Source organism: Arachis stenosperma, chromosome 2, assembly GCF_014773155.1.
Source record: "Arachis stenosperma cultivar V10309 chromosome 2, arast.V10309.gnm1.PFL2, whole genome shotgun sequence".
NCBI classification, from domain to species: Eukaryota; Viridiplantae; Streptophyta; class Magnoliopsida; order Fabales; family Fabaceae; genus Arachis; species Arachis stenosperma.
In genome coordinates, this window is record NC_080378.1 from 84004850 (window position 1) to 84016659 (window position 11810).

Sequence of the window (11810 nt, forward strand, 5' to 3'; positions counted from 1 at the left end):
AAGATACAAATAAAATTTATTTCAACCATTAAAGACAATAATAATATTTTACTTAAATAAAAAGAAAAAAATACTTATAGATGATAAGGAGATTAGAGTTTATGCAACTGCCGCTCATTTTTTGTTTTTTTGAAAACTTGTCATACTAATATGATGGCAGACATGAGTTATGCTATTACTTAACATGGCAACTCATTATTGATTAATGTTGGTGAATTATAAAGCGATAAAAAAACAAATGTAATTGCTTTAGTATTTTTGAAAATTAATTTTATTTTTTAAAAATTAATTTAAAAATTGAATAATTTTTTTAAAATCTTTTAAATATTAAAACTTAAAAATATTATTATATATTTAAAATATATATAATTTAATTTAATTTTTAATATATATTTTATTTTGATAACTAATTTTAGCGTTATACAGAAAAATATTAACTCTTTAAATATTACTCTTAATTACACTGATCCCTATCTGCTACTACTCGCGCACAAACCTCCCTGTCCCTTTCATTGCATCTCCGTATCTATCCCTTCCTTTCTGCATCTTCTTCTGCCTCTGCACACAATACACAAAAACACACCTTCACAGACACCATATATCTCTCCCTCTCCCTTCCTTGAATTGTGTGCAAGTTTCTACCACCACAAAAACAACCTCTTCCCTTTTCTTCCACTCTTCTTGCTTCTCCTACAAGATCTTATCCACCACACCCAAACCCAATCCAATCCAACAAAAAAAAATTCTCTGAATTTATGGCTTTTCCATAATGATTCCCCATCTTCTAATCTTTTTACAGCGTCACAGTGACTTTTGAGTAACCCAAACTAAGCACATAACAAACACTAAAACATATACAGACATATACATATAAATAGTGATAATGGATTCAAATTCGCTTCAAGGCTATCAACTTGAACAACAACAAAGCAGTAGTTCTGGTTTGCTTCGTTATCGCTCTGCACCGAGTTCGCTTCTCGCGAATCTCACTCCAACTTTCACTGAATCCCAAACCTTGCTCTCGAGATTCGCCAATAGTAATAGCAGTAGCAGCAAGAACAATATTTCCAAAACCGATACCGTTTCGCATAGCTTCCAAGAATTCCCAGATACAAACACAAACACAAAACCAACCAATAAGGGTTGTGATTCGAAGGGTCTGAGGCGGATGAATTCTGGAGGGCACGGATATGGTGGTGGTGGATTGCCACCTCACTACCCAAGGAACACTTCTTCTTCTTCTTGTTCATCTTCAATGGATGGGTCTTTAGGGTTGGTTATGGGTTCAATGGGAATGGACCAAAAAGGGTTTGACGTTTCTTCTTCTTTAAATCTTCTCAGGCAGAATAGTTCCCCTGCTGACCTTTTCTCCAACGTTTCATTTCAAAATGGTATTTAACTTGTAACATATTTTTATCTATTTTTTTCCTTTTAAGACGTGATGTTTTGTTGTTACTGTAATAGAGTGGAGGATTTGTTACTATTTAGAATCTAATCATCATCATAATGAGTATTAGTTAGATGCTATATGTGTGCTTAATGAAAGAGCAATCAATTAGGAATCAATGATATTGGTGGGGACATTTATTCAATCCAATTTATGGTTATTTTGAATCTCATGATCCGAATTATAGTTACATGGAGGTTGATGAAACTTTTCAAATCTGTTTATTATTTACCTTACATGGTATCACAGCATTTATATTTAGTTAAAATTTTTGCAATATGATGAGCTTATTCATTTAGATGTGCTATGTGTTAATTGGTATTTGTTCCTTAAGCTTTTAGGAAAATTAATCCTTTCCTGAAACTTCAATATCGAATGAACTTTATCTATGCTTATAGTATTATAGATCCAAGATTGCAAATTATGCTTATGTTTTATATAAATATGTAATAACTAACTAATTACTTCAATTTGAGGATCTAGAATATGATATCTGACCTTCCTTCTTATTATATTAAGACAGTAATTACTCAGAAGAAGTTATATGTTTGTAAATTGTAGGATTTGCTACCATGAAAGGTGTCGGGAACTATGGTCATGTTAACAGCACCAGCGAAGAACTTAGTCCATCGATGAACAGATTGAAGAATCAGATTAGCTTCTCATCAAGAACTGCTTCTTCCTTGGGAATGTTGTCGCAGATCTCCGAAATAGGGAACGAGGAAATTGGGGCAAATAGCCCTGACGATGGGAGGCAGGGTGGTAGCAATGGTGATGCCTTGCATTACAGCCCCGGATTCTCCTATGGTTCTTGGAATGATGCACCACAACAGTCTGAAAACCTCACTGGCTTGAAAAGAGGGCGAACTAGCAATGGAAAGTTGTTTCCTGATGTTCAGGTATGCATCTATATATAGGATGTTCACTTTTATGATTTTATTCTTTCACTTTGATTTCTTGCTCTTAATTCGAACCAATTGTTGTACTCAGAATGGAGAGCTAGGAAATCAAGTTCATATGCTATCACATCACTTGAGTTTGCCGAAAACTTCATCAGAGATGATTGGTATGGAGAATCTGCTTCAGTTCCCAGATTCTGTTCCTTGTAAAATCAGAGCGAAGCGAGGCTGCGCTACGCATCCCCGAAGCATAGCTGAAAGGGTAGAACTTTGTCTATCTCCAAAATACAATTTACGTTTTCAGAAGAATCTTATTATCTTAACTATGACTATGAGCATTTAAGAATGAGTTATATTTAACTGACTTGTCTAAATAGCTCAGAATAAGACACAAAAACATCATTTAATCTAATATAGCCAATCCCAGAGAAACAGAACTTTATTATTGTTTTGAAATGGAAAGCATCTTAATATCTTGTGAGGATGCATTAACTATGATGGAATGAAGAAAAATCCTTTCTTACCTCAAAATAAAGAGCAGCACATTATTTAGACTGTATTGAATTTATGAACTTGCAGCATATTATACACGATTTTAAGGACTAAACTAATTTCAGGTACGAAGAACACGGATCAGTGAACGAATGAGGAAATTGCAAGAGCTGGTCCCAAACATGGACAAGGTAAGAACAAATGATAAGTCTGGTTCTTTGAACTTGAAATATGTGTGTGTGCATGCGTGCATGTGTGCCGTGTTTGGAAAATTAACATTCTTCATGTTCTTGGCAGCAAACCAACACAGCAGACATGTTGGACTTGGCGGTTGACTACATTAAAGATCTTCAGAAACAATTCAAGGTAACATAAAGAGAGAATTTGATTTAAGAACAAAATTTTCCACCCCTTAATCTTACTCTCCATGTTTTTACATTGATTGTTTTTCAAAATTACTTGCAGAATCTAAGTGAAAAGAGGGCAAACTGCAAATGTATAAGCATGCGGAGAGCAGATACAAATCAAATTGTTTAAACCTTCTCTACAAGTAGCACAGAAAAACTATGCTAAGATATGGTTAGGATCGAGAACTATACATCATCTTCATCCTGAGAAATAATTAGAAAATAGAAGCTAATATAAGATTTGTTGTTGCTTTTTAATGATTGTAACATAGAATGCTAGCTAGCATAATAGCTTTTAGCTCAAAGGTTATTTCTTTAAGCTAACGAGGTTTTCGTTATACAGTCAACAAAAATCATAATAGTATAAATCTGTATTTTTGTATAGGAGAATTGTGTAATAAATGTATTCCGTTTTAAGGGAATATACTGTTTTTATTTATATAGATATATGAAATTTTTTATTACATATATATGATGAAGATAAATTCTATTTGTCACTTCTTATTGTATTAGTACAGCATTCAAAAGGCCTATGTTCTCTTTCGTGGCAAGTGGAGAGTAGGGGTATTTGTGGTGTAGTTTGGATCGGTTTTGAGTTAAAAATTCATCCGATCTGAACATTAATTTTATTTGCGATGCTGTTTGGATTTGATCTTTTTTTCTTTAAAAAAATTCGCTCCGATCCGATTCAATTTCAAACGGTTTGGATTGGATTGGATTGGATTTACGGTTTTGTAAATTAAAAAATAAAAAATATATAACAAGTTTCAACATCAAATTTTAAATAACTAAAAATGACATAATAAATCTCAACATCATCTTAAAAAATCAATAATAACATAACAATAAAATAAAATTATAGATTAGTTAAAATAAATAAATAAATTATATTTTGAACATAAAATATTTATTAAATAATAATAATATATGAATAATATAAAAATATTTAACAAATTGAATATATTATAAATAAAATTGTAAATATAATAAAATAATAATATTATAGCATACGGGCCTGCTACACATACAAGCAAAAAGGCCCTACAAATCATACAAGCTCTCAGCCCACACTCCTTGCACATGCGTACTGAATTACTTTGAATGGAGCGTAACATTCACGCGCTCCACTCAACACTCGCGCTTCGCGAAAACCGCTCCTTAATGACACACTCTTCCACTTCTCCAAGCCATTCGAAGAAAACACAACCGTTCCATTTTCGAGCAACATTGTAAACGGCAGAGATAGCAATCGTCGCGAAGATTAGAACTCTCCATCAACACAACATAGAACTCTCGATCAAGAATCTCCAGAAAAAACAAAGTTATAATACTCAAGGTACGTTACGTTACTATTTTACTCATCCTATATATTTTTCAGATTTCGAAAACGAAGAACTAGGTTTTACTGTTCTTCTACATTCTTCTAGGTTTTACTGTTCTTCTACGTTCTTCTAGGTTTTACAGTTTTTAATGTTCTACTTGTTCTAGGTTTTAATGTTATTCTTGGTTCTAGGTTATACTGTTCTTCTTAGTTGTTCTACGTGTTATTGTTCTTGTTGTTCTAGTTCTTCTGGTAATTGATTTTTGGAAGTATATTGCTTGATTTGGTGGGTGTATATGGAGTATTTTGTTGGGTGTATATTTCTGAACTGATATACTGTAGTATAGTGATCACTTGCAACTGTTCTAATATTTGCCTGTCCATGGGTGTATATTGCTTCACCTTGTCATGTTGCTTGACGTTGTATATTAATGCATGTTTGAGTAATATCTGACTGATATCTATGGGTGTATCTGACTCATATCTATGGGTGTATGTGAATCATATGTATGGGTGTATCTGAATCATATGTATGGGTGTATCTTACTGATATCTATGGGTGTATTTTTCATTTCAGAAAAAATGGCAGGTAGAAACCAAGCTGAAAAAAATGTAAGAACAAATATATGTCTTAGATGAAATTAGTTTTATATAATAGAAATATATCTGACTATAATTTTGCTTTGTTTACAGCAAACCAAAGACCTTAAGTGTGCAACCCATTTGTTAAATGAGAAATTTAGAAACATGAGCGAGGAGAAGAAAACAATTGTTAGGAATTTGGGATTTGGTGGCCTGATGTACATTCCGCCACTGATTAATGCAAACGAATACACAACTTATACCCAAGTGTCAGATAGATTCTAAGGATATTGACACTGATTAATGTAACTATTATATGATTGATGTAATTGATTAATGTAACAAATTGAACACATGCTGTAAAAATTTGCCAATTATGAGTAAAATTCTCTCTGATGTATTCAAAATGTCTAAATTACAGGTATAATAATATGAAGGAAAACATCAAACCAAATATACACCCATGACCTGACATTTTTTACACCCAAAGAAAGTTGAATATACACCCAAAATTCTATCCCCCTGATGCTTTATCCCTAAAACCCTGAACCCTAAACCCTAAATCCTAAACCCTAGACACTAAAACCTAAACCCTAAATCCTAAACCCTAAACCCTAAAACCCTAAACCAAATGTCTGAATTACAGGTACTATAATATGAAGAAAAACATCAAACCAAATATACACCCATGACCTGACATTTTTTACACCCAAATAAAGTTGAATATTGATGAGCGGATAATTTATACGCTTTTTGGCATTGTTTTTATATAGTTTTTAGTAAGTTTGAGCTACTTTTAGGGATGTTTTCCTTAGTTTTTATGTTAAATTCACATTTCTGGACTTTACTATGAGTTTGTGTGTTTTTCTGTGATTTCAGGTAAATTCTGACTGAAATTGAGGGATTTGAGCAAAACTCTGAAAGAGGCTGACAAAAGGACTGCTGATGCTGTTGGATTCTGACCTCCCTGCACTCGAAATGGATTTTCTGGAGCTACAGGACTCCAAATGGCGCGCTCTCAACGGCGTTGGAAAGTAGACATCCAGGGCTTTCCAGCAATATATAATAGTCCATACTTTATTCGAAGAATGACGACGCAAATTGGCGTTGAACGCCAAGTACACGCTCCTTTCTGGAGTTAAACGCCAGAAAAACGTCATAATCCGGAGTTGAACGCCCAAAGCACATCATAACTCGAAATTTAACTCCAAGAGAAGCCTCAGCTCGTGGATAGATCAAGCTCAGCCCAAGCACACACCAAGTGGGCCCCGGAAGTGGATTTATGCATCAATTACTTACTCATGTAAACCCTAGTAGCTAGTCTAGTATATATAGGACATCTATCTATTGTATTAGACGTCTTTTGACCACGTACATCTTTTGATCTCAGTTTTGTTTTATTCTTCATCTTAGGAGATCATTGATCACGTTTAGGGGGCTGGCCATTCGGCCATGCCTGAACCTTCTTTTACTTATGTATTTTCAACGGTGGAGTTTCTGCACACCATAGATTAAGGGTGTGGAGCTCTGCTGTACCTCAAAGATTAATGAAGTTCTATTTTCTTTTATTCAATTCTCTATCTTATTCTTATTCCAAGATATTCATTCGTACTCAAGAACATGATGAATGATGATGAGTTAGATAACCCTCATTATTGTTCTCACTGATGAACGCGCGTGATTGACAACCACTTACGTTCTACATGCACCACAAGCTTGAATGTGTATCTCTTAGATTCTCCAACAGAATCTTCGTGGTATAAGCTAGATAGATGGCGGCATTCATCTGGATCCGGAAAGTCCAACCTTGTCTGTGGTGTTCCGAGTAGGATCCTGGGAATCCGGAAAGTCTCACCTTATCTGTGGTATTCCGAGTAGGATTCCGTTCATGAATGACTGTGACGTGCTTCAAACTTTAACCTGCTGGGCGTTAGTGACAAACGCAAAAGAGGGATTCTATTCCAGTAGGAGTGGGAACCAACCGGTGATTGGCCGTACTGTGACAGAGTGCGTGCATTAGCTTTCACTGCGAGGATGGGATGTAGCTATCAACCATGGGTGATGCCTCCAGACTGGTTAGCTGTGCGAGTGACAGCCGCACATGTTATTTCCCCGAGAGGAATGAAAGTAGCCACAGCTGATAGTGAACCCCTATACAAAGCTTGCCATGGAAAGGAGTAAGAAGGATTGAGTAGAAGCAATGGGAAGGCAGGCGTCCGAGAGCTCTACAGCATCTCCATTCCGCTTATCTGAAATTCCCACCAATGAATCTGCATAAGTATCTCTATCCCTTTTATTATTCCTTTTTATTAGAACAATCCAATTATCACTATTACAAATGTTCAATCCGCCTAACTGAGATTTGCAAGGTGACCATAGCTTGCTTCATACCAACAATCTCTGTGGATTCGACCCTTACTCACGTAAGGTTATTACTTGGACGACCCAGTACACTTGCTGGTTAGTTGAACGGAGTTGTGAAAATAAACAGTGCCCTAAGAGTAAAATCATACAAGACCAAAAAGTCAAATCAAATAACAAGTGATCACAATTTCGTCCACCAAATTTTTGGCGCCGTTGCCGGGGATTGTTCGAGTATGGACAACTGACGGTTCATCTTGTTGCTCAGATTAGGTAATTTTCTTTTCAAAAATCTTTTTCAAAATTTTTCTTTGATTTTTCGTGTTTTTAAACTTTATTTTCGAAAAATAATAATAAAAATCCAAAAAAAATTAGAAAATCATAAAAATCAAAAATATTTTATGTTTCTTGTTTGAGTTTTGAGCCAAATTTTAAGTTTGGTGTCAATTGCATGCTTTTAAAATTTTTTCTTGCATTTTTCGAAAATCCCATGCATTCATAGTGTTCTTCATGATCTTCAAGTTGTTCTTGATAAGTCTTCTTGTTTGATCTTGATGATTTCTTGTTTTGTGTCTTTTCTTGTTTTTCATGTGCATTTTTGCATTCATATTTTCCATGCATTAAAGATTTCTAAGTTTGGTGTCTTGCATGTTTTCTTTGCATCAAAAATTTTTCAAAATTATGTTCTTGATGTTCATCATGATCTTCAAAGTGTTCTTGGTGTTCATCTTGACATTCATAGCATTCTTGCATGCATTCATGTTTTTGATCTAAAAAATTTCATGCATTGAGTTTTTTTTGTTGTTTTTCTCTCTCATAATTTTCGAAAATAATAAATCAAAAATATCTTTTCCTTATTTCCCTCCAAATTTTCGAAATTTTGGGTTGACTTGGTCAAAAATTTTTAAAATTAGTTGTTTCTTACAAGTCAAGTCAAAATTTCAATTTTAAAAATCTTATCTTTTCAAAATCTTTTTCAAAAATCATATCTTTTTCATTTTTTCTTATTATTTTTCGAAAATTTCAAAAAACTTTTTCAAAATATCTTTAAAATCTTTTTCTTATCTTTACATCTAATTTTCGAAAATTAGCTAACAATTAATGTGACTGGTTCAAAAATTTGAAGTTTGTTACTTTCTTGTTAAGAAAGGTTCAATCTTTAAGTTCTAGAATCTTATCTTGTAGTTTCTTGTTAGTTAAGTAATTTTAAAAATTAAATCTTTTTTTTCAAAATATCTTTTTCATAAATATCTTATCTCTTTATCTTATTCTTTTTAAAAAATTTTATATTTTTCAAAATTTGATTTTAAAATATCTTATCTAACTTACTATCTTCTTATCTTTTTCAATTTTGATTTCAATTCTTTTTCAATCAACTAACTAACTTGTTGTTTGTTTCTTATCTTTTTCAAAACTACCTAACTACCTTTCCCTCCTCTATTTTCGAAAATATCTCTTCCCTTTTTCAAAAATTCTTTTTAATTAATTAATTGTTTTAAATTTTAATTTTAATTTTATTTTATCTCTAATTTTCGAAAATCACTAACTCCTTTTCAAAAATTATTTTCGAATTCCCTCTTCTCTTTTCTTCTTCTATTTAATTAATTAATTACTAACACTTCTCTTCACCTCTCTTCATACAAAAAACCGAACCCCCTTCTCCATTCGTCTACCCCCTTTCTTTTTCTACTAACATAAAGGAATCTCTATACTGTGACATAGAGAATTCCTCTTCTTTTCTTGTTTTCTTCTCTTTCATATGAGCAGGAACAGGGATAAAGGCACTCTTGTTGAAATTGATCCAGAACCTGAAAGGACTCTGAAGAGAAAATTAAGAGAAGCTAAAATACAACAATCCAGAAACAACCTTTCAGAAACATTAGCACAAGAGGTGATGGCCGAAAATAATAATAATGATGCAAGGAGAATGCTTGGTGACTTCACTAAGCCAACATCCAAATTTGATGGAAGAAGCATCTCCATCCCTGCCATTGGAGCCAATAACTTTGAGCTTAAGCCTCAACTAGTTGCTTTAATGCAACAAAATTGCAAGTTTTATGGACTTCCATCTGAAGATCCTTACCAGTTTTTAACTGAGTTCTTGCAGATCTGTGACACTGTAAAGACAAATGGAGTTAATCCTGAAGTCTACAGACTCTTGCTTTTCCTTTTTGCTGTAAGAGACAGAGCTAGAGTATGGTTGGATTCCCAACCCAAGGATAGCCTGGACTCATGGGATAAGCTTGTCACTGCATTCTTAGATAAGTTCTTTCCTCCTCAAAAGCTGAGCAAGCTGAGAGTGGATGTTCAAACCTTCAAACAAAAAGATGGTGAATCCCTCTATGAAGCTTGGGAAAGATACAAGCAGTTGACCAAGAGATGTCCATCTGACATGTTTTCAGAATGGACCATATTAGATATATTCTATTATGGTCTCTCTGAATTTTCGAAAATGTCATTGGACCATTCTGCAGGTGGATCTATTCACCTGAAGAAAATGCCTGAAGAGGCACAAGAACTCATTGACATGGTTGCAAACAACCAGTTCATGTATACCTCTGAGAGGAATTCCGTGAATAATGGGGTACCTCAGAAGAAAGGAGTTCTTGAAATTGATGCTCTGAATGCCATATTGGCTCAGAACAAAAGGTTGACTCAACAGGTCAACATGATCTCTCAAAATCTGAATGGATTGCAACATGCATCCAATAGTACTAGAGAGGCGGCTTCTGAAGAAGCTTATGATCCTGAAAACCCTGCCATGGCAGAGGTTAATTACTTAGGTGAACCTTATGGAAACACCTATAACTCATCATGGAGAAATCATCCAAATTTCTCCTGGAAAGATCAACAAAAACCTCAACAAGGTTTTAACAATGGTGGACGCAACAGGCTGAACAATAGTAAGCCATATCCATCATCTTCTCAGCAACAGACAGAGAACTCTGAACAAAATAATTCTAATTTAGCCAATATAGTCTCTGATCTGTCAAAGGCCACTTTCAGTTTCATGAATGAAACCAGATCTTCTATTAGAAATCTGGAGGCACAAGTGGGCCAGCTGAGTAAGAAAGTTATTGAAACTCCTCCCAGTACTCTCCCAAGCAATACAGAAGAGAATCCAAAAGGAGAGTGCAAGGCCATTGATTTAATCAAAGTGGCCGAATGCACCAAGGAGGAGGAGGACGAAAATCCTAATGAGGAAGACCTCCTGGGACGTCCCTTAAGCAAGAAGGAGTTTCCTATTAAGGATCCAAAGGAATCTGAGGCTCATCTAGAGACCATAGAGATTCCATTAAACCTCCTTCTGCCATTCATGAGCTCTGAAGACTATTCATCCTCAGAAGAGGATGAAGATGTGACTGGAGAGCAAGCTGCTCTATATTTGGGAGCTATCATGAAGCTGAATGCCAAGCTGTTTGGTAATGAGATTTGGGAAAGTAAACCTCCCTTGCTCATTAGTGAACTAGATACTTGGATTCAGAAAACTCTACCTCAAAAGAAACAAGATCCTGGCAAGTTCTTAATACCTTGTACCATTGGCACTATGAGCTTTGAAAGAGCTCTATGTGATCTGGGGTCAGGGATAAATCTTATGCCACTCTCTGTAATGGAGAAGATGGGGATCATTGAGGTACAACCTGCCTTGTTCTCATTACAATTGGCAGATAAGTCCATAAGACAAGCTTATGGGTTAGTAAAGGACGTGCTAGTAAAGGTTGAAGGCATTTACATCCCTACTGATTTCATAATCCTAGACACTAGGAAGGAAGATGATGAATGCATCATCCTAGGAAGACCTTTCCTAGCCACAGCAGGTGCTGTAATAGATGTCAACAGAGGTGAATTAGTCCTTCAATTGAATGGGGACTACCTTGTGTTTCAGGCACATGGCCATCCCTCTGTGACAAAAGAGAGTAAGCATGAAGAGCTTCTCTCAGTTCAGAGTCAAGAAGAGCCCACACAGTCAAACTCTAAGTTTGGTGTTGTGAGGCCACAACCAAACTCTAAGTTTGGTGTCCAAACCCCATATCCAAACTCTAAGTTTGGTGTTGGGAATACCACACTTAAATTGACCTGATCACCTTGTGGCTCCATGAGAGCCACTGTCAAGCTATTGACATTAAAGAAGCGCTTGTTGGGAGGCAACCCAATTTTATTCATCTAATTTTATTTTATTTTGTTTCTTTGTTATTTTTGTGTTTTATTAGGTACATGATCATGAGGAGTCACGAAAAAATCAAAAAAATTAAAAACAGAAGAAAAAATTTTTCACCCTGGAGGACGCACGGGCTGGCGTT

At 34.9% G+C, this 11810-nt stretch overlaps 1 protein-coding gene and 1 non-coding gene across 2 annotated transcripts; one reads left to right on the top strand and one right to left on the bottom strand.

The window, feature by feature from the left end:
• The first annotated feature begins 545 nt into the window (after positions 1–545).
• On the top strand, positions 546–3700 carry LOC130959474 (transcription factor bHLH130-like). Its single transcript, XM_057885296.1, has 6 exons — positions 546–1391; positions 2009–2346; positions 2438–2608; positions 2964–3029; positions 3136–3204; positions 3304–3700. Exons 1-6 carry the CDS (start codon positions 884–886, stop codon positions 3373–3375), a joined length of 1224 nt encoding a protein of 407 aa, XP_057741279.1. The 5' UTR covers positions 546–883; the 3' UTR covers positions 3376–3700.
• Positions 3701–9799: 6099 nt separating this feature from the next.
• LOC130964223 (small nucleolar RNA R71) lies at positions 9800–9903 on the bottom strand. Its single transcript, XR_009080325.1, has one exon. It is a non-coding gene; the product is annotated as a small nucleolar RNA R71 (small nucleolar RNA).
• Between the last annotated feature and the right edge of the window lie 1907 nt (positions 9904–11810).

Bases quoted from the DNA above. Each gene is read 5' to 3' on its own strand.
- LOC130959474 (XM_057885296.1), top strand. From the start codon at position 884: ATGGATTCAAATTCGCTTCAAGGCTATCAACTTGAACAACAACAAAGC. The intron at 1,392-2,008 runs GTATTTAACTTG...TGTAAATTGTAG, and splicing joins CAACGTTTCATTTCAAAATG to GATTTGCTACCATGAAAGGT. The intron at 2,609-2,963 runs GTAGAACTTTGT...AACTAATTTCAG, and splicing joins CCCGAAGCATAGCTGAAAGG to GTACGAAGAACACGGATCAG.